General features: G+C 59.7%; 2 protein-coding genes across 2 annotated transcripts; one reads left to right on the forward strand and one right to left on the reverse strand.

The window, feature by feature from the left end:
• Positions 1-1,404: 1,404 nt before the first annotated feature.
• On the reverse strand, positions 1,405-4,854 carry SLC25A11 (solute carrier family 25 member 11). The gene is made up of 8 exons (XM_056863138.1): positions 4,751-4,854; positions 3,968-4,120; positions 3,319-3,525; positions 3,100-3,190; positions 2,627-2,717; positions 2,349-2,448; positions 2,055-2,106; positions 1,405-1,576 (listed from the first exon to the last, which is right to left on the reverse strand). The coding sequence occupies exons 1-8, from the start codon at positions 4,819-4,821 to the stop codon at positions 1,421-1,423; spliced, it is 921 nt and encodes a 306-aa protein (XP_056719116.1). The 5' UTR covers positions 4,822-4,854; the 3' UTR covers positions 1,405-1,420.
• Positions 4,855-11,796: 6,942 nt separating this feature from the next.
• Positions 11,797-22,136, forward strand: RNF167 (ring finger protein 167). The gene is made up of 9 exons (XM_056863581.1): positions 11,797-11,815; positions 13,645-13,725; positions 13,929-14,051; positions 14,500-14,587; positions 14,703-14,793; positions 16,180-16,285; positions 17,024-17,117; positions 21,193-21,273; positions 21,808-22,136. The coding sequence occupies exons 2-9, from the start codon at positions 13,666-13,668 to the stop codon at positions 22,134-22,136; spliced, it is 972 nt and encodes a 323-aa protein (XP_056719559.1). The 5' UTR covers positions 11,797-11,815; positions 13,645-13,665.
• Positions 22,137-22,305: the final 169 nt, after the last annotated feature.

Here is a 22,305-nt window from a genome sequence, read left to right on the forward strand (position 1 = left end):
GGCCCGGCTATGTGTCTCAGGGCCTTGGTTACTGTCTAACGGCTGGGTTTCCGGATCCTCCTGTAATCATGTCTCATGTCTGTGGCATGTCTTGTTGTGGCAACCACAGCCCCCCCTCCCGTTGCTGGAGGGTAGGTGAAGGAGCTCTACATCAGGATATTCTTGCCCCACAGCAAGGACGGCCCTCCCAATTCCCCCAAAGTCCAGCCCTCCCAATTCCCCCAAAGTCCAGCCCTCCCAATTCCCCCAAAGTCCAGCCCTGCAGCTTCTCCTCTGCCTCTCCCCCCTTTCCCCCCCCCTTTCTTCTGGTCTGGCAGGAGGCCGACCTCTCCTCTCCCCTCCCGCAGGCGCTCCGGCGGTGGCAGAACTGCTGGTGGCCTGCAGGCCGTAGCGGCCTTGGCTTGACCACCTTCCGAAAGCTTCCCTCCCATGCTGCACAGGGGATTCCCCCCCCTTCTCTGCTGGCTTTGTTTGTTTATGCGATTTATAGCCCGCCCCGGCCAAAGCCAGGCTCAGAGCAGGTAACAGCATTCAAAATACATCAATAGTAAAATTAACCATAAATTCTAAATTTAAAACAATAAAATTCCAATTAAAACTTCAAAACTCCAGATGGCGCCTAAATTCCACTCCTGTTGCCGGAGTCGGCAACCATGGGATAAGAAAACGGGTCCATTCACGGATTTTAAAATTTTACTTCATTTATACCTTGCTGTTCTCTCCAACGGGGACCCAGGAGGGGAGGAGGAACGGTCTCCCCCAGGGAAACAAGGGATGGGGCAGAGACCATTCCCACCGCCCACTACTCCCTTTGGTGGTGGACAGGGGCCATCAAGTCACAGCCAACTTATGCGATTTTCAAGGCAAGAAACATTCAGAGGGGATTTGCCACCGCCTGCCTCTGTGCGCCGACCTGGCACTTCCTCAGTGGTCTCCCAAAGAAAGGGCCGACCCTGCTTAGCTTCCGAGATTGGGCTAGCCAGCGCCAGTCAGGTCGGAGCCTACCCACTTTACTCAGGTTGTACTCATCCTCCATGGAGCACGAGCAGCCGCTGAAGTCTACCTGCGTCCAGATGGGAAGATCCTGGGGCCCCACAGCCAAATGCCCCACACAAGGACTTCCAAGCAGATGGGCACATTAAGACCATGATTGATTTTACTAAGTTTAAAGCCAAGTGGGGGGAAGGGATGGCTGGTTGCTGGCCGGGTGGCCGAAATGAGGCCGTCCAGCTGGAGGGGTGTGTGTCCTGGAGAAGCACCAGGGACCCCTCCCCCTGCACATAAATTAATTAACCTCCCCCATCCCAATTCTCTCATGATTGGCTGGATGCAAGAGGCCACAACTCAGAGAGATGACAATGGGGGGGGAGCTCCTTGTCTTGCCCCCTCCTGCTCGCATCACAGGCCGTGGCTTCTGCCCTCAGGCACTGAGAAAGTACTTCTGGTAGAACTTGTTCATCTGCTCCAAGAAGATGAAGGTGAGGACTGTGTGGGGGCCGAGGCGGGCGTAGTAGGGGGTGAAGCCCTTCCACAGGCTGAAGAAGCCCTCATAGCGGACAACCTTCATCAGCACGTCCTGCAAAGGCCGGCCAGAAAGAAGCCAGGTGAGCTCAGGCTGGAGCAGAGGACTCTGCACCTGGGCCCCTCAAATGCCCAGTCGAGCACCCACCCCCACCCCCCACAACCGGTAGCTGCTCAGGTAATCCCACCCAACAGACCTTTATGGTTCCAGCCCTCTGCTGCAGCAGGCTGGGCTGCCCCGTGCCAGGAGGCCAAGGCACGGTTGGCACTGGCCTGGGCCTTTGTTCTCACCCTCTTCCCTGACACCCTCGGGAGGAGCAGTAGCAGCCCCACCCAGCCCTTTCTGAAGCGAGGCCCCACCAGCGCTTGCAGAACACAACAAGGGAGGCAGGCCGATGCTCAAGGCATGAAGCAGAGGAGACCCCCATGCACGTCAGATGTCCTGGCTGCCCCACCCCCTCCGGCTTTCACCTGCCCCCTGGGAGCTTCATACTGACTTGTGCCCTGCCCACCCAGACCCTGCCCACACTCACCAGCCCGTTCCGATACTCCGGCTTTCCATCGATCATCCGCATGTTCTGAATCCTAAAGACACACAGAAGCAGGAAGAGAGAGGAGGAGAACCCTGTGGTGAGAGACTCAAGCAAACTCCCCGCCCTGGTGGGTCCCGGCAGCTCCCAGCCCCCCTCCCCTCTGGGCACAAGGCAGATACTAGTGGGTCCGTGGGGCAGTCAGGAGAGCTGCCTCTTCAGCTCCCTCCGCTCTGCCTTCTCCCAGGGCAAGGCCTGCCTTGGCACAAGCCCCACCCCCACCCCCCGCAGCCTTGCCTAGTCTTGGCGATGTCCACGGGCATGGAGGCTGCTGTCGTCACCAACCCACTGATCATGCTGGCGCAAAAGTGGCAGAGGATGTTGTCCCGGAAGTAACCTGCAAGCGAGAGAGGAGGATGCATTGTGGGCCCCAGACTCACAGCGCCCCCCTCGCAGCCGCTACTGCAGGGGGAACAAAGGCAGGGTGGCCCGGGGGGGGGGGGAGCAGGGGGCCAGAGTCACTTCAGCACCAATGCTGTCCGAGGCCCCCCTGGCCTGGTTCCAGCGCAACTTACCAGAGTCCAGTAAGAGCTGCTTGGACTGGGAGTAAGAGGCCAGCTGGGCGGCGTTGACCACCACTGCCCGGGCCATGGTGGGCACACAACCCTGGGGCGGAGGCAGAAGAGAGCCGCCATCAGGGCAGGGGGGCGCTTGCCCCAGAAGGGCCCTCCTGCCCTGAGAGAAGCCAGACAGGCCCCAGGAGAGCCCGTGGGCAGCAGGGGCTCTCTCAGGATGCAGGAGTCAGAGGTGGGGGGAGGGGAAGCAGCAAGCTCCTCGAGCCCCCCTCCCCCCCCCCACACTTGCCAGCAGAAGCCAGGGTGCCAGCTGAGTAACTCGGACTCCAGAACAGAATCCAACCCTGCCATGGACACGCTCCCTGCGGGCACCAAGGGGCAGCTCTGCTTCTCAGGAGCTTCCTGGGCACGGTGGCTGCCAGCCCCCTCCCTGTCTCCCACAGTGTCAACCCCCCCCCGCCCCAAACACGTACTCTCCAGAGTGTGGGCACTCCCTCCTCGCGGGTGATCCTCAGCAGCGCGTTGAAGACGTTTGTATACCCTCTTCTTTGGTCTGGGGGGAGCCTGCAAGAGAGACACCCCCTGGCAAATGCGGCTCGAGCAGGTGGGGCTCAGACCTGCCGGCTGCCCTTCCTTCCAGGTTCTGGCCACGGCCCCTTTCCCCCCGATCCCATGCCCCCAGCCCCACCCACCTGCCGTCGGCTGTCATCCGGATGAGCGCCACCTCAGCCGGCGTGCCCACGAAGGCCCCCACGGCCCCCGCCGTCATTCCAATCAGCGCCTTGACCAAGAAGTTGGGCGGCCGCCCGTCCTCCCCCGTGAGCTTCTCAAAGAGGATCGTGTAGATGCCCAGGCGGGTGGTGGTGTACGTGGCCTGGCGCAGGAGACCTGCCGACAGCCTGCCGCAAGAGCCACGCTGGTCAGGGGTGCAACGGGCACACCCACAATTGCCGGCCCACGCTGCTCCCCATCACACACACCAGCCCTCTTGCTGGCACCAGGGCTGGAGTCAGCAATTCAGCCCCCAAAGTGAACCAGGGCCCCCGAGCCCTCCTGCCAAGAGACAGCTCAAGGGAGTGGGGGAAGAGGAGCCAAGGAGCAAATTCTCTGCCACCCGGCAACCCTGGAGGCGGCTGGGTGAGCTCCTGCCCCGGACACAACCCACCCCAAACTTTGCCCCCTGGCTCAAAGCAAGTGCCGTGAGCTCAGCACCCGCACAAGGTGGAACCGCTCCAGAATGACTCGCCTGATCTTTGGCCTCTTAGCGTCTTCCAGCCGCTTATGAAACTCAGAGCAAGGGAGGCCCTTCGTTACCCCACCCGCTCCAGGTGCACCCCCTACCCGGTATAGATGCCCCGGACGCCCTCCTTGCGGAGGATGCTGCCCACGGCATGGAAGCTCGTCTTGTACTCTTTCGTCTTGGCGCCTTCGCCACTCAGCTGCATGCGGTTCTTCACCAGGTCCAAGGGCTGCACAAACACCGTGGCTGCCATGCTGGGGAGGGGGGGGGAGAAAGAGGAGTTCATCAGAGGAGCAGCAGGCCTGTTACATGAGGGGCTGCAAAAAAACACAGGCGGGGGGGCGATGCTGCTGCTGCTGCAGGCCGCGTCTTGCCTGGGGGCTTCCTGGAGGCCCCTGTGGGGACGGCCTGCTGGACTCGATGGGGCCTCCTGGGTCTGACCCACCAGGGCCTTTCCTGATGTTCTTAGGAGAGGCCCGGCCCCCAGGCAGGCCGGCCGGCCGGCCCCGGAGCGTTGGCACCCAGCGGGCCAGGGCGGGATTCGCTCGGCCCCCCCAGGGCCTGAGGCCCTGCAGCAGCAGCAGCAGCAGCAGCGGCGGCGGCCCCCCGGGCCCCCGCCCAGCTGCGCCTGCAGACTGCGCCCCTGCCCAGCATGCCATGCTCCGGGCGCGCTCCTCCTGCCAGGCCGCCCAGGGCGCGGAGGGCGAGCGGCCAGCCCCCCCGGGGCTCCTCTGCGGGCACGCCGGGGCGGGGGGGGGCGGGGGGGCGCGGTCTCTGCAAGTAGCCCAGGGAGAGCACAGGCGCCCCTCCCCCCCCCACGCGGTCCTGGGAGCGGCGCGCGCAGCGCAGCCCGGGGGTGGGCGGGTGGGGGGGGGCGTCCTTACCCGGCCAGGCCCCCGAAGAGGAACTTGACGGACTTGGGGGAGGTCTTGGGCTTCCCGGCCGCCGCCGCCATGACGGGTGGGGGGAGGGGACCAAGGTGACTCCGGGCCGGTCGAGGGGGCGGGGCCAGGCGCTGCGCACGCAGCCGGCAAGGGGCGGAGTCCGCGGAGCGGGTGGGCGGGCGAGGAGGAGGGCACGTGCACAAGGCGGGGCGGCGCCTGCGCAGAAGGTGGAAACGGGGATGGGGCGGCGCTGCGCGTGCGCGCGCCCCGGCCCGACGGGTTTTTTGGCGGGAAAGGCGGCGCTGAGGCGCCTCGAGGGCGGGGCGAAGCGCCTGAGGGACGGGGTTTTAGCAGTTTTATTATACATGTTGTTTATAGAATCATAGAGTTGGAAAGGGGGCCCACCGGGGGGGTCACCTGATGTCCAGACCCCCCCTCACAATGCAGGAAACTCACAACCCCGGTGCCTCTCACATATGCAGAGAGCCATCGCTCCCTGGGTGGGCGGAGGAGCCCCCCAAGGCGGCAACGCCTGTGGGGAGGTGCCCCGGGCTGGGCCAGTGGTCAGTGGCTGCCTTGTGCATCATCAGCACGGGCACAGAAAGCTTGGGGGCATCTCTGCGTAATTGTACAGGTGGACAATCCTCTTCCTCCGCTGCTGCCATGTACAAAGTACAAAGAGAGTTTAATACGGTCCAAGACCAGCATAAAAACTTAACAAGTTATACATACATTACGTAACACAAATAAAAGCGTATCAAGTGCGAGCCCCTATAACATCTTACAATCTCTCACTCAAAAGCCGTTAAGCGCATAATTAAAAAAAATTACGTGTTTGGAATTAGCATACATATAAATCTAAAATCGCTTAACCATTAAGTTCGACCCATGCACGCCTGATCCTCACTGAATTTGGCCACTTTAAAAGTTATCTCCATATCCTTGTCTGAGAGCATGTTAGAAAGACTAAAAGCTCTGGATCGCCCCCGGGAGGCCCGATAATACAGAAAGAACGGCTTCTCGTATCTTGTTGTAGATTTTGCATTCAAACGCAGTGTGCTCAAGGGTCTCAGTACTCCCATCAGAGCAGGGGCATAATCGTCCTGCATATGGTACCTTTTTGTATCTCCCTTCCAATACAGCTGAAGGGAGTGCATTACAACACATCAGGGTGAAGGCCCTCCTGTAGTCTGGACTATCTAAGTGGGAAAGGTAAGACATCGGGACCACGTTGGTAAGAGTGCTGCAATTGTAGCACATGTTTTTGATTCTACTTAGGTCATGCTGTCTTTCCACGTCCAGAACTCTTTGCCTGGTCAGGGCTCTGGCCTGTGGATAGTCCATGGATAGGAGCAGATGTTGTGAGAGACCATAGTAGCCTAGTTTATTCATCAGATTTCTCAACCAGGGGGAAACAAAAGTGTCATACAAAATTAAGTTAACAAGTCCTTTGGGACGTGAAGCGATTTTGAGCCAATAGGAGATCGAGATAATCCATATCCTTGCTTCAATTGTTACTTCCCCTGTCTCCATTCGAATTGCAGCATTGGAGACACTGGGAGGGACTTGTAGTACAGCTCTCAGGAATTTGGATTGGATTTTCTCCAACCTGGAGTAATTTGCTGTGTTAATAAGCAGCCCCCCATATAACATTTGGGAAAGGGTTTTGGCTTTATATAACTTAACAGGCTGCTGCCATGTGCGTGCTTTGGTATCCCCACTGCCCCCAAGCGCCGTCATTCTGCCTCAGGGTTCCTGAGTCAGGGAACAGCCTGTGATTTGGACAACAGGAAGAAGAAGGGAAGCGTCGGAGGCAGGCCACTGAGCTGGCAGGGTAGGGAGACGGGGGGGGGGCATTGCCTCTGTGCTCCAAGAGCCCCCAGCAGGAGTCCTCCATCTCAGACCTCTTTGAAGAGATGTTATTGGTGAAGTAGCTCTAGAGTGCCAGGCCGGATGTGGGAAACCCAGGACTGAACCAACCCCGTCTGCCGCGGAGACCCTTGGGCTGGCCGGGGGTCTGTCACTCTCCACCCAATGTGCCTTGTTGTGTGGATTAAATGGAGGAGAAGGGAGCTATGGGGCGTGCCCCTTTGGGTCCCTGCAGGGGAGCCCACACACCCATCTTGTTGCTGAGGCAAACTGCATGCGTGTCCAAGCATACAGGGGGATGGGATCTAAGCCCTGCCAGAAGGGGGGGGGAGGACATCACCGCCACCCCACTGGACGGCCTCTGAGCTCCAGATGCGCGTGGCTCTTGGGTGCTGCGTTCACACAAACAAGGCTAAAGGGGGTCGGCATACAGTGCGTGGCACGGGACCAGGCTTGCCTGCCTGGCAGCCTCCTCTGCCGGCTCGAGGGGGCCGCATTTCTCTCTCGGTGGGCGGAGGACCGGGCGGAAGAGTGGGGGGGGGGCGGAAGAGACAACCTCCCCGCCCCCTGCGCGCGCCTTCCTTGCTTTCAAGAGATTTTCCAAGGGGTACCGAGGCCACGGAGGGCCTCTTGTGACCAGTACGGCTGCAAAATTGTGATCTGGGAAAAGCGCACTTTTATATACCAGTAGTGATCTGGAAAAAGTGTGCGTGTCGACCCTGTGAATCAACGTCCTCCAAAATGTCCTGTCTTTGACAGCCTTGCTCAGGTCTTGCAAATTGAGGGCTGGGGCTTCCTTTATAGAGCCCATCCATGCCGGGGGGGGGGTTTGCACCCCTCGAGCTCCACCGGAAGAGTCTCCGAAGCGCGGGGGTCGCAGCCTCCCCCACCCGCGCCGGTCCCACCACCCGGAAGCCGCTCCTCCTCTGACAACCCAGGAGGGAGGGAGGGAGGGAGGGAGGCGGAGCGCCTGTCTGTCTGTCTGTCTCGCGAGATCTCCCAGCCATGTTGCAGCGAAGGGGGTTGTAAACAGAAGCCGTCCAGAGGAGGGGCCGCACGTCGTCGCGCCGCCGCCCCCCCTGCACGCAGAGGCCGCCCCCGCCCCCACGTGCCCTGCGGCCCCCCCCCGCCTCCGCCCGCACCGGCCAGCTCTGAGCGTCGCTCCCTCGGAGGGCGGCCGGGAGGGAGAGGGGGAAGGTGGGTGAGTGGGGGGGGGGGCTTGCGGTCCTCACGCCCCCTCCCTGGCCTTGCATTGCAGGACGCCCGGGTTCCCTGGAAGAGCAGGAGGGGGCCGGGGAGGGGGGGTTAGAAAGCAGCCAGCTGGGACCCCTGGGGGGTCCTCAAGGGGAGGTGAAGTCGAGGGGGGAGGGGGGAATCTGCCGTGGGAGAGCATCGAGAGGACCCTCCTTCCCGCCCCCCAGTCCCTAGACACCCCCCCTTGAAAGGAGGGGGACGGCCCCCTTGCTCCCTGCCCCCTCTAAAACAGCCCTCTGGTGTTTACTTCCGCCAGTAAACCGGATGTGCCGGGGGGGGAGGCAGCAGGGTAGGCGGGGGGGGGGGGAGTGGAGCCCCAGCCTTGGGGCTCAGGAGGGCTCAGTCTTGGGGTGGCCGTGCAGGTCTGGCCTGAAAGGGGCCCCTCCTCTTTTCAGTGATGTTGTGTGTGGGGAGGGGCGTATCCGATGTGGGGGGGGGGTCTTACTGTGCTGGAGGCTTCCTCCCCTCAGTCTGTCAGAGCCAAGGGCACAATCTGTGGGGCACCCAGCAGCAGAGCCTTTGCTATTGTCCAGCAGCCCCTTCCTGGGTTGCATGGAAGGGAGAGATTTTCCCCTCTTAAAGGGTGTGTGTGTGTGATATCGATTATGAAGGAACCCCCCCCCCCAAAGCCCCAGGTTTCCTCTCCCCCTTGCCCTGTTAGTCGCAGAGGGGGAAGCCAAGGGCAGCCCATTCCTGCCCCCAACACACACACACACACAGCCCCACCCCCACTCCTGCGAATGGCAGTGCATCCCTTGGGCCAGTAAATTGGCAATTCCTGCCCAGCTCAGGTACCGAACCTGCCCCTGCAGCCTGTGACCCCTCCCAGTGCCACCAGGTGCTGGGTGGGGAACGCAGAGCATCTCCTTGGCTTCCCTGTGCATCTTCCTTTCACCTGGCTGACCACGTCTGGGCTCCAAAAGACCCCGATAATCTATAGGGCCCCCAGCTGGGCTGGCAAAATCTTAAGCTGTCCTGGCGATGTTGTCTTTAAGGTGCTGCGAGGCTCCTGCGGCTTTGGCTGCCCCTTGAAAACCTGCTCAGTGGGATGTGGTTCCGCTCGTGGGCCTGACCATGAACAGAGGGTGGGGCGCACTGAAGACCCTTTAATACAATCGCCCCGCCTTGGAGGTGCTGTGGGGATCCGAGCCGGCCTGAATCAGGGTGAGTAGGGCCAGGGTTCGGGGGGGGGTCATTTTGGGAGGCCTGGGGCCCGCGCAGGGCCTCCTCCCTCCTGTGGTAAGCGCCCTGGTGGGGACGGGGGGGGGCTGCTTTCTGGCTTCTTCCCCGCCCCTCGGCCCAGCTGAGGAATGTCTGTGTTTGTCCTTGGGGGTTACGCCATAAGGAAGCTCTCTCTGAATGGAATGCACCAGGGGCTTCAGGCTGGCCTTGGCGAGGGGGCCAAACCAGGTGCACCCCATGCTCAAATGCGCACTGGAGGCCCCTGAGAGGCGCAGAGAAAAGAGGCTGAGAGGTCTGGCTGCCAGGGCGGCAGGTGCTTGGTGTTGACATTGTGCCCTGCCCACGTGGTGTGAAGCTTGGCCCGCTGGCCCCGAGTGTCCCACTCAGCCTGGCTGGCATTGCAGGCCGACCTGAGGGAATGCCAGGCATCCTTTTGCTGCCTTTCGGGTCTGCCTTCCCAAGAAAGGGCCACCCAAACAAAGTGCCCCTTCGGCTCCATCTGTGCCCTGCCTGTTTGCACGGGTAGTAGTAGCTTGCCTCTGCCTTCTGTTTTTGGGAGCAGTTTTAACTTGCCTTACCTGCGCCGCTGCGCTTTGCCCCTGCAACAACCCTGTGAGGTGGGTTGATGCCGGCTGGGTGGTGCCTCGCCCTCCTTCTCTTGCTGGAGTGTTCCAGCGGGGAAGGGGAGGATGATGGCTTTGGGTGACCAGCCGAAGTAGGCAGCCCTTGGCTGGTTGCCCAGCATGCCTCAGGAGGGCGGGGGCTTTGTCCCCCGCCTCCCAAGCTCTCTGGGAGCATCGTTTTGCTTTCTGAAAGGCTTGTTTCCCATGGCAGAGGTCCTCCCCACCTCTGCCTTGTTACTTGCAGCCTCCAAAACTTGCATCAGCAACCCTCTGTGCCCACCCTGTGGGCAGGAGGACAATCCACCAAGAGTTTTCCTGGATTTGTTGAAAGAGCCCTCGGACAGAAGAGCCCTGGAGGTCAGAAGAAGGACTGGTGCCAGCAGGAGGGAGGGAGGGGCCCTTTCCTTGGAGCCCAGGTGCCCTCTGGAGGCCTGCGCTGGTCTCCTCTCATGGGGCATTGTGCCTGAGGGCTGCCTGCTTGCTCTGCCCATCTTTCCCTCAGCTCTTTTCCCATCTCCAGCAAGGATCTGAGGAGGAGTAACATGCTCATTTACTTCATTTACACCTGGCCTTTCTCTCCAGTGGGGACCCAAAGCGGCTGACATCCTCCTCCTCCTCCTCCTCTTCTTCATTTTATCCTCACAACAACCCAGTGGGGTAGGCTAGGCTGACCATGTATGACTGCCCCAAGGCCACCCACGCCGTGCTGGAGCCTGTGCTCTTGTGCAGTGGTCACTGAGTAGGCCTTTGAGCATGTACAGAGGGTTTCTTCTTGCCACAAAGGAGGTATCTCATTTATACCCTGTACCTCTGCCACGAATCTCATGAAGCTGCCTGACACTGAATGAGACCCTCAGTCCATCAGAGACAGTGTTGTCTGCTCAGACTGGCAGTCGCTCTCCAGGGTCTCAGGCAGAGAAAGGTATTTCACGTGACCTCCTGCCTGGTTTTTTTAACTAGAGATGCCGGGCATTGAACTTGGGACTTCCTGCGTGCCAAGCAGGTGCTCTTCCCCTGAGCTACGGCCCCTCTTCCCTTTCCACAGGGAAGCACTTTAAAGCAGAAGCTGGAGGCAGCATCTGTGATTCTTCCTGCCTCTGTTTTACTCGCACAACAGCCCTGCGGTGTAGGTTGGGTTGAAAGAGAGTGACTGGCCCCAGCTCACCCAACGAGCTTGATGGCTACGAGGGGCTGTGAGCTCCAAGCCGGTGGCAGCCTCTGGGGCTCGGCAGCATAGAAACCAGCCCTCTGCAACAAACACCCCATCTCGGGAGCCATCATATGACAGCCCCATGCCTGTTTGCGCCTCCAGACACCGGTGGGAGGGGTGGCGTTTCCCCTGCTGAGTGGGCTCTGAGGAAGAGGCCGCCCTGTCTGCTAACTAGCTCACCCACACACACACGTTTGGATTCCGCCCTCCTTTAGGGGGCCCTGCCTCCTCCCAGGGTGCTTGAGGCCCCTGCACGCCTAATCGCAGTTAGCCTCAGCATTCCCCTTCCAACTGAGTAATCGGATTCTAATTCCTACTTGTAAACCAGCATTAGAGGGGCTTTTAAAAACTTCTTCATATCTTTAGATTGTTTTACACATTTTAAACCCAGCTGGTTTATGTGCGACTGGAGTTATTAAACTCAAAAAGAAGTGAACTACTATAATGTAAATTTAAAAAGTAAGCTCCGCACAACTTGTATGAATATGATTGTTTATGTTCCATGTTTATATGTTTTGTTTGTAGGTTGAAATAAAACTTTTAAAATTAAATCTATCTATCTACCTATCTATCTACCTACCTATCTAGTGGTCCACTCCCCAAAAAAGAAAAGAGCTAGGGGGTTTCTCTCGGGCTTGGAGGCTCCCCCTCAATATTGAATCTGTAGCGGTCAGCTGTGGTTTCTTGCTGGGGAGGGGGAGTGTTCTGCCCTTGCTCTGAGCCCCCACCTCCTATGCTGGTGGGCCCCCTGCTTGGGATGTTCTGCACAGCCCCGCTTACTCTCCTGGTGTGCTTCTGTGCCTCCCCTGCAGGAGCCTCCTGCCAGAATCTCACCCAGCAGCCGTGATGCGCCAGCCACCGGGCCCTCTGCTCCTGCTGGCCTGCCTGCTCGCAGGACTCCCAGCCACCAAGGGCTACATCCATGCTGTAAGTGCCATTACCCCACCCCCGCCTGGGTGCTGCGGTCCAGATCCAGCCCCAGAGAAGTCAGCAAGTGGGGTGCGGCCTGCCTTGGGGCGGGGGGGGTCTTTGGTCTCTGAGCTCTTTTTAACCTGAACCCATGAAGCCACCTTCCACTGAATCAGACTGTCAGCCCAAAAGAGTCAGCATTCTCCATGCAGACCAGTAGCGCTCTCTGGGGTCTCAGGCAGAAGTCTTTCACATCACCTATTGCTGGGTCGTTTTAACTGGAGATGCTGCCGGGAATTGAACCCGGGACCTTCTGCATGCCAATCGGAGGCTCTTCCACTCAGCCACAACCCCCTCCCTTCTTAAATCTAATCCAATGCAGCTTCTGCAGCTGCTCCCCCTCCCCAAGTTGCGTTGGGAGCTCGTCACAGTTTCCAGCAACGCATGTCCTCTCTGGCGTGCAAGCCCACATGTAAAAAAAGCCCTGCTGCCTGCAGGATTGGCACTGCTGGGCCTGATGCGTGGGCTGTGCCTGCCCCTGCCTGTGGCTGAGGAGGCGCTGGAGTGCGGCTGGCCAAACACGGCCAGAACCACGCCACAGGGGAGGGTGCTGGGCCCTCAGAGGTCTCCGTCCTCGCCACAGGAGGGCGCCTCTAAGCAAGGCGAGCTCTCAAGCAGCCACATTTACTAAGCGTAGATCCCGATGGGCAGCCGAGTTAGTTGGTCTGCAGCGCTAGAAAAGAGCCAAAGTCCAGGAGCGCCTTAAAGACTCATACAGTTTCTGGCAGGGTCTGAGCTTTCGTGAGCCACGGCTCCCTTCTTCAGATAAAAACTCGTAGATTTGAGTTGGCCTCTTGAGGCATGTGAGTTTTCAGAATGTTGGTGCCCCTGCCTTTCCCTTACAGTTCAAGGCAACTTGCAATTCTAAATTAAAACAGTCTATAATCCAGTAAAGCCCCCCGCCCCCCAAGATGCCTTCAGCACCTCTAGCGACATTTCCAGCGGTGGCACTCTGCTCACCTGCTCAGGGAGGCAAGGAGGCTGCCATGGGTGGTGCCAAGGAGGCCCTCCACGAGGGGGGGAACAGCCAGCAGGGGGCAGAGTCTGAAGGCCAGAGTTGGCGCACAGGGGCTTATTGGGGAGGGGGTGCTTGAGGTATGTGGGTCCTGGGCACGGAGGACTTTATAGGTCATTACCAGTGCCTTAAATTGGACTCAGAAACGAATAGGCAGCTGATGAGGCAGTTTTAAGATGGACGAGATCTGCCCACGTTGGCTGAGGGGAATGGGCAAATAATGCTCTGTAGTTTCTGAGAGGAGCTCACCTTTCCACGGTGAAAATCCTGACAGTGAGGGGAGGCCTGTTATCCCCTCAAAACCGAGCACTTGGCTGGCACACCCAGGAGTTAGGCTTGGAAACTGAACGTGCCCCAGCAACACCCTTGTGTTGTCCGCAAAGGCCCTGAAGCCTCATGACTGAACCTCCTGGTTTCTCCCATCCCTCGCAGTGGGTAATAGTGCTGGTGTTTTATGCTGTTTCCTTGAGGTCTCATAGGGAGAACTGCACTTTGTGGGCCCCTGGGGTTCAGCCTGTCGGGATAAGGGTGGGGCGGAGAGCATGGCCTCTGCTTTGAACCCCCAGCCATCCCAGCGTGCAGCAAGTGAAAGGTGGAAGGGGTCTGCCTGGAGGCAAGGAGTGGGGCCTGGGACGAATTGCAGGGCTGGAGCTAGCAGACCTCGCAAGGCGGAGACCGAGGAGGTGGAGACCCTCCAGGCAGGCGGCTGGCTGGGCTGGGCTGAGCCGGAAGCTCTCCACTCCTGTTGGCAGCTGTGCCCATCTCTCCTCAGATATCTGGCCACAACTCCAGCATGGACTTCTCTGACTTGCCTGCCAACTTTGGGAACCCGTTGCCACCCGAGGGACTCCTGGTGGGTATCCAGAAACGCCAGGGGAGGCACAGGGGCTGCTGCAGTTGGCTCACAAAGTTGCTGCCGACTCCCTCCCTGCCGGACACCAGTGCCTGCCAGGGCTGCCCCTGCCCCGGTTTCCTGACTCCTCCGGGAGGGGGCGGGCCTGATGCTTGAGGTTCCCGGGCCACCTGGGCTGAGTCTCTCTCCCGCCTCCCCTCCAGGGCCTGCTGGTGGAAGCCAAGCCCGCCAACGCCTGCCTGCCAATTGAGGCCCCTCCGGAGCCAGCCAACATGAGCAGCTTCATCGCCCTCGTCCAGAGATACGACTGCCACTTTGATGCCAAGGTGGGTTGGCCTGGAGGGGTGGCATTTGTGCCAGGGCACAATGAGGGCAGAACCTCAGTGGAGGGGTGGAAAGATCCAGAGCTTGTCTTAAAGGCCGACGCGTGACCCTAGGAGCAGCCCTGGTGCATTAGCCGGACTCTGTCCTCCACCCCACCCTCCGTGCGTGCAGTGGGCTTTTAGCGAGCCGGTCTGTTGGTCGGACTTGGACTGGCTGCAGCTCTCTAGGCAAGGCCCTGCTGCCCACACCAGCAACCTGAGAAAGGCCCAGGATTGGAGCCGGGGGCCTCTGTGCGCTACTGATGTAGCCCCCTTCCTGGAACGTGCGGGTGGGATGGAGAATGATGCCTCTGAGAACGGGCAGAGTGCCTTCATCTCTCCACTGGTCATTTGGGGGGTGTTGGGATGCGATTCCCGCTGAGCTCCCCCTGACCCTTCTCCCTTCCCGTAGGTGTATCACGCCCAGCAGGCTGGGTACGCAGCCGTCATCGTGCACAACGTGGGCTCCGACAGCCTGCTTCACATGGTCTGGGATGACGGTGCGTGAGTGGAGGGGGCGGGGGCGGGCCCCCGGATTGCCCGGGCTCCCCAGCAGCCACCCGCCCTCTCTGCCCCTTCCTCACCCGCAAACTCTCTCGCTCCTCTTTCCTCCAGAGGAACTCCGCAAACTCATCACCATTCCTTCCGTGTTCATTGGTGAAAGAGCGGCAGGCGCCTTGCGCAGCTTCTTCACTTATGAGAGAGGGTAGGAGACACCGCTGCAGGGGGGGGCTTGCGGGGGGGCCCAGTCCTGCTTGTGAAATAGATCCTAAGTGCCTTCTGTTCCTTATTTGTTATTTCCTTGCTTCGTCTATGCCCCACTTTTGTCCCCAGTGGGGACTCAACGCAGCATATGTCATTCTCTTCTCCATTTTATACACACAACAACCCTGTGAGGTAGGCTAGGCTGGCAGTGTGACAGGCCCAAAGGCCCCCAGCAAGCTTCCATGGCAGAGTGGGGGATTTGAACCTGGGTCTCCCAGGCCCTAGTACGACACTCTAACCACTGTACCACATTGGCTCTTCCTCAGTTGTATTGCATATTATGGTAGCGGTGTGGGGAAGTCATCACACACAGCGGTTTCCAGTTTACCCCAAGGGATAAAAGCAATGTGGGGGTCAGCTGGAGAAACCCAACAATCAAAGTTCTAGTACAGTTTACTAGGAATGTGTCAGATCTGGGAAATCATTGCCTTTCCAAAGCCTCTGCTGAAAAAAGTCCCCAGTCGTCTTCGGCCTCCACCCTAGCAGAGCTGGGCTGGGTGTCCTACTCTGGACCCTGCTTCCTAAGGCTACTTTAGCTCTTGGGGGATCTCTACCCCACCTTTCCTACATTTTATGAAATTCAGAAAAACAGACTCCCAAACCAATGAGAACCAGTCTGGTAGAAAAAGAGGAGCTTAGTGAAGCAGAGGAATCTCAACTAAGACCCTCCGATGAAGGTTTTCCAGGCCCTTTGAAACCCTGCTGTGGCAAGCTGCTGTCCTTTACAGGGAGGTGGAGCCCCTGCCCCCAACAGTGGAAACCCTCAGTGGTGATGAGGTCCCAGTAGGCTTGCAGGCACGCGTGGCAGAGTGGGTAGGGGGGCATCAGGCAGGTGGGTTCCAGCTCATGGCAGCTAACACCTGCACAGGGAATTGAATCCAGAAGCACATGTGTAGCCGGAGCCCTCCTGCTGGCCGGCCGGCCGGGATCTTGAGTCAAGGGCCAGTTTGTGTTTGTCGTTTCCCAGCTTGGAGCTTGCCAGTGCTTTTGAAGGGCAGGCCTTGAAAGTTGGGGTGAGGCTTCAAGGCCCGGGGGTGGGGGGTGCGCTCTCCATTTTTGAAGTCAACTTTCTGTTTGCAGATCTTTCCCAAAGTAGATTGCCCATTTGGATGTTGGGTTATTTATTGATTGTTTAAGAATTTTTTAGCCTCTCTTTCCCTGATAAGTGGGTTAAAGGTGGATCTGCAGGGAACTTGTGGGTATTGGGGGGGGGTTCTGTTCTTGCCCTTGTGTGCGAGGGTATGGAGGGCGGCTGGTTGCAATCCCAGAAGGAGGCTTGTGAGGAAGGGCTGTGTCCGACTGAGCCTGACCTCCCCCCCCTTCCTAGGGCTCACGTCGTCTTGATCCCAGAGTACGTCTTCCCCTTGGGCTATTACCTCATCCCTTTCACGGGCGTGGTGGGCATCGTCATTGCTGTGATGTGCACTATCCTGGTGAGTTCTGCCATCCCTCTGGTGGGGGGGCGGAGGGAAGGGCGACCGGCTTTGTTGCAGAGTGAGGAGGGAGCGGGGCTGAATGGGGGCGGGGGGGGGCAGGAGGCAGTGCTCTGCGCTGGACCTTGAGGCTTCCACCAGACGGGTTGTTTCCCGAGAGAGCAGGGATGTTTTGGGGTTTTCTGGCTCAGCCCCCACAGGGCAGATCGTGGATCACAGGTCCCTCCGGCCCAACCTGTGGGGAGCCCTGAGGCCTTGCTGGGGGGGATACAAGATAAATAAAACAAATGCCTCCTGGGAGACCCCAAAGGGAGGGGAAGGCTTCACTGTTCCCTCCCCCACAAAAGGTATTCCGAGGCCTCTGACCACTGAGGTTCCATTTAGTAACAGCCTCCCCTTTCCCCCAAGTCTGTCGGCTTCCTGATGTCACAGATACTCGAGTGTTGGGCAAGCTGCTTCACACGTAATAGCAGAGCAAACCTAGGCTGACTGCCAGAGGTGTCCACAACGGGAAGCCGAAGGCCACCCTGCCTTCCTGGGATGGGGGGATCCGTTGCTTTGCCGTCCGTGTCTGCCTGTGGGCACCCTGCGTTTTTGCGTGTTGGCTTTGAAAACGTTTCAGAGCATGCCTGAAATGCATGTGTGTGTGTGTGTGGGGGGGGGGTTCGGCTGGGAATGCCGCTGGGGAGCCTGCCTGCCTCAGACAGACCTGGGAACTCTCCTCTCCCCGTGGAGCAGATTGTGCGCTGCATTCAGCACCGGAAGCGGCTCAGGAGGAACCGCCTGTCCAAGGAGCAGCTGAAGAAAATCCCCGTCCACAAGTACAAGAAAGGTGAGAGGCGCTCGGTGGACTTGGGGGCGGCCCAGGGGCTGGGGTGGGTGGGTCTTGGCCACCCCCTGATGCTCATCTGGGGCATGAAAAGAGCCCTGCTAGAGGAGGCCCCACGCAAGTGTTGTGCAGGGATCCCTGCGTAAGCCACCATTATTTATATTATGCGCTGGAGGACAGAGACACTTGGGGGGGGGCTTTGTTCTGGGTGCCGTACTGAGCAGCCAAACAAGGCAGGGGGGAATTGGGGAGGGGGCTGCTGGAAGCCAGTGGTGGTTCCGGGAAAAGGAAGTGACCGCTGAGGCAGTAGGGGTGGGAGAGTGGGTGCTGAGGAGCCGGGAGGGGGTCAGGGGGTTGCTCTGCAGAAGGGGAAGGCGATACTGGATGCTTGAAGGTGTTGGGGAGCTTGGCCCGTGCCCTGCCCGTGCAGACGGGAGGGGGCATGGGGGCAGTGCCCCATCCTGCCCCTGTAGTGCCCCCTTTCCCCAGCAGAGGGGGCCCTTGCAGCCGCACACATCCCCTCCCCTCCCCACCGAAGCTGCTTCCTTCCCGGACAGGGTCAGGGGAGGGGAGGGCTGCTTCTTTGCCTCTCCTCTGCACCAATTCTGGTGTTTTTTTAATGCGCCCCCCCATCTTCCCTTGTGGGGGAGGGGGGTGCTGCCCTTTTTGTGCATTTGGGGACTTCTCCGTCTAGACCAGGGGTGGGGAACGTCAGGCCCGGGGGGCGTATAAGGCCCACCAAATCATTTGGTCTGGCCCTCCATGGGTCCTGGCTTATCTCTAGCTCAGAAGGATGCTGCCCTGCCTGAATCTCTTGGGCCCAGCTGGGGACTGCAGAGCTCAAAAGCAAGTCGCTCTACCTGGCAGACACTTCGAGCCATCTCCGGTTGTGCCTCTTGGCTAAATGTTTGACCAAATATAGCAGGCTAATTTTTAAGCTGATAATTTTGTATGGCCCACAAATGATGTTATAAATATCCAAATGGCCCTTGGCAGAAAAAAGGTTCCCCACCCCTGGTCTAGACATTAGGAAGAATTTTCTAACAGCGGTTTCTCTAGAGCGGTAGGGGTCACTGGGGTGTGTGTGGGGGGAGGTAGTTGTGGATTTCCTACATTGTACAGGGGATGGACTAGATGACCCTGGTGGTCCCTTCCAACTCTAAGATTCTATGATTCTCCATTAGGGAGTGTTGGCTGCCGTGGCAGCCCCCCAGACAATCAAATGCAACTGGGGGAGTGGGGCTTACAAGGGTTGCTCCAGCAGGCTGGTGGGACAGACCACAGGGTTCTCCCCTGGCAGTTGGCGCCCGGATGGGAGCAACTCGCCAGAGCCCTCCCCGCAGCCTCCTTGGATTGGGTGGCAGCGGAACCCCTGCCAGCTGGCCAGGAAAGGCCTTTTCTCTGCTGGTGGGACCTGAGAGGGGATGTGTCCCCCCCCATCTGCCAGGCATCCAGGATTGACAGCAGCCGTTTGATAAACTGACACGTACCAAGGGATGGGGCTGGCAGGCCAGGGCTTTCTCGGCGGTGTCCCCGGCCTTTGGAACTCCCTGCCTCAAGAGGGCTTTGGTTGGGCTGGCACTTCCACACCCTTTTTATGCCAGAGGACCTCAGTTGTTCCCTGCTGATGCCATTCGATGCTTCAGGGCCAACCAAGCTGTGCAGGAGGAGCCACACACCCCGGCCCAGGAGAGGGGAGTTCTCTCCAAAGGCAAGACCTGGCTTGAGCGGGAGGCAGGGGAAGAATGCCCCCTCCCCAGCAAATGCCTGAGCAAGCAACCGACGCCCCCCCTCCCGCCTTTGCAGCCTGCATTTGTTGCCACCATGGGGAGGGGAGCAAGAAGGGCCGAGCCCCCCGCCCTGCGCAGCTCTCCAGATTCCCCCTTCATGCCGCCTTCCTCTTTGCAAGAGCCGAGGGCCAGGGATCCGTGGAGGGGGGGTGCTGGGCCAGACTGCCCCACGCCCGGCTGGCTGCTGCGTTCCCCTCCCTCTGGCCCTCCCTGGCCGGCCTGGCCCTCCCCCCCCCACTAAGAGCCGGCGGGGAGGAAGCGGCTGGCCCCGGAGCCGCCGCCGTTTGCCTTATAAGGCCGTGCTGAGCGGCCCTCCAACTGCTTCCCTTCCCGGCCCAGGCGCTGAGAGAGGCCCGCCCGCTCGCCTTCCTGTTTTTGCTGCGGCAGCCCAGCCCCCGCATGCGGTGGAGGCAGCCCTGGCCTTGCTCCTGCCTCACCAGCCCAGTTCACACGTTGCGGGCAGCCGCGTGCACTGACCTGGCTCTCCACCAGCGCCTGGGCATGCATTCATGGGCTTGATGTGCAGCCCGCCCTATAGGATGAGGCATTGAGCCAGCAGTGCCAGGGGAGAGGAGGAGGGAAGGCAGCTGTTTGCAAGGGAGCTGCCCTCTGGACAAACAGGCCATGGTGTGGCCTCACTGGAAGCACTCCGCCCTGGGCCAGGCTGTTAGCGCAGAGCCCTCTTTCCTTGGTTCGGTTTCCATAGTTTGCAGACTGCCGGGAGAGCGGGAGCCTTCCTGACCGCCTCTGGCCGTTCCGTAAGGTGGGGGCCACAACAGAGAAGGCATGCAGATGGGCAGATTCTGCCCGTTTGCAGGGTGGCACCCACAGCAGTGCCTGCTCAGATGCGTGAAGCTGGCATGGCGGAGCATAGCGGGAGAGGCGGGCCTGCAGATAGGAGGGCCCAAGGCCATAAAGGGCTGTGTATGTGACGGCCAACACCTTCAATTGATCCGGTAGCTGAGGGGCAGCCAGCAGGGTGACTGCAGAACAGCAGTAAAGTGCTTCCTCCGTCTAGCTCCCAATAATAGCCGAGCCGCAGCATTCTGCACCAACTGGAGTCCCTTGAGTTGCCTTTGAGGGGAGGCCTACGCAGAGTGCATTACAGCAGTCTAGCCTTGATGTTACCATGGCGTGGAGCTAGGTGGCCAGATCGACCGTGTCAACGTTACAGGCTAAACTGAATTGGAAGGATGCCTTTTTTTGCAGCTGCGCTAACTTGCTTCTCTGGCAGTAGTGCTGGGTCCAGTGTAAACCCCGGCCACCTGAGCAGTTTCTTATAAACTGATGTATGCCGGCACACGCTTGTGCGTTCGCTGTAGCACATTAGTAGAGCCAGTATCAACCCTTGAATACGTAGGGCTGCTTTCTTGGGAGTCAGGCCTGTTTCCTCGGAACTTTCCAGGGACTCATGCGGGCGGGGGTCTTTCCCATTCCCTGCGGCCTGATCCTTCTCATGGGGACCAGACCCGGCACCCTCTGTGGTTTGTGGCTGAGGAGCCACCTGCAGCCTTTGCAGGGAGTTGTGGGGGGACGGGACCTGCAGCCAAATCCCCAGATGCAAGCCGTGTGAGTACCTTCCAGTATGAGCCATCTGAACAAGCATGGCTTTGTACAGCACCTAGCACGTTAAAAACTGGGTCAGAACGAGCACCTGCCTAATCCAGTCCTCTCAGTGCCAGGTCTTCTTAGCTGCCAAGAGACATGTGAAGGCCTCCCCCCCTGGGTCTTGGAGGGCCTCTTCCCCAGATTGACTGTGTGTGTGTGCACGAGTGCCGATTCCCACATTTCTGCGAAGGAACTCGGCCACTTCTGAAGCAGCAACCCTGTGCTAGAAGGTGGTGGTGAAGTCAAGAGATTTTCTAAGTTAGACCCGAGTCCAGTTGGCACCTTGGAGACTAAATCGATTTTCAGGGTGTGGGTTTTTTGAGAGTCAGTGTTCCCTTTGTTAGAGCTCTGACTCCCGAAAATCTATGCCCCCTCCCCCACAAAAATCTTGTTCTCGAATGTGCTCCTGGGTACGAATCGAGCTGTTCTGCTGCAGACCAAAAGGGCCGCTCTTGGGGGGCTGCCCAACCACAAGATGCTGCGATGAACTGCTGGCGTGTTCAGTCTATGGGGCAGAACTGTCGCTTTCAGCCTGCCCCAGTGGCAGGCAGGACAGGGAAGAGGAGGAGGCCTGGGGTGGCACAGCTGGCAGGGGTTAAGGGAGGGAGGAGGCCTGACCTGGCACCAGAGTCCTTGGCAGGGGTTTCCTGCAGCCTTGCCTTCTTCCCCCCCCACCCCAGGAGACGAGTATGACGTCTGTGCCATCTGCCTTGAGGAGTATGAAGACGGTGCCCGGCTGCGCATTCTGCCCTGCTCTCACGGTAAGGGGCTTGGGACTGGGAGAGGGGGGCAGCTACCCGGCAGCCCCCCCAGGCCAGCAAAGATGCTGCAATGGGGCGCTGTGAGGGGAGGGGCAGGCTGGACCAACCAGTGCCGTGGAACGGACTCTACTGGCAATGGGCAGCTCTGGGTAAGGGTGCTGTCTGTAACCGGGGCCACGGTCAGTGGCAGAAGTGCCACACCAGGTCCCTTGCATGTGTCCCCCAAGCCCAGGGTGGGGGTGGAGTGAGGGGTGGGGTTCTGTCTCTGGGGTGGGGCAGGGCTAGACGCTGGTTTTGGATCCTGGAGGTGTTGGCCTTGTGGGAGGGGCAAGGGGGCCTCTGGGCGCATCCTTAAACGTGGCCCAGGCGGACATGGTGTGGCCTCCTCCCACGCTCCACCCTCCTTTGTGCATTGTGGGAATAAGTGTGACCTACCTCGCAGGGGTGTTGGGAAGGCAAACCCAAGCAACCATGTGCCGGAGGTGAGGTTGCCGGCCAGAGGGACTGAATTGTTCATCTTCCCCCCCCCCCCAGCCTATCACTGCAAGTGTGTTGACCCCTGGCTGACACAGACGAAGAAGACCTGCCCCGTGTGCAAGCAGCGCGTGATCCGGTCGGCCGAGGACTCTGACTCGGAGGGCGAGGAGGGAGCGGACCGGCCCCTGTCTCCCAGGGGGGAGGAAGATGAGGAGCAGGACACTGAGCGCACCCCCCTGCTGCGCTCCTCTCCCCCGGCGGCCCTGGGCCCCTCCTTTGGCAGTATAGCCCAGTCCCCCGCTCCCTGCCTGGACGAAGAAGAGCAGGGGCCCAGCACCCAGGAGGGGGACGCTCCCCACGGCCCCCCACAGCCGTTGCGGGTCTAGCCCCTCCTGCCCCCGCCATTCACTGCTGCCCTGGGTCTCACACGAGTGTGTGTGCGGGGGACAGCCTTCCTCCCAAGGCAGGGCCCCTGTGCTTTTACCACTGAGCTTCCAGTATATTTTAACCTTTTATCGAGGGGGGGGTAGTGTTAGGGGACTAGCAATTTCCCCT

The sequence above is a fragment of the Euleptes europaea genome, chromosome 18 (assembly GCF_029931775.1).
Source record: "Euleptes europaea isolate rEulEur1 chromosome 18, rEulEur1.hap1, whole genome shotgun sequence".
Classification (NCBI taxonomy): Eukaryota; Metazoa; Chordata; class Lepidosauria; order Squamata; family Sphaerodactylidae; genus Euleptes; species Euleptes europaea.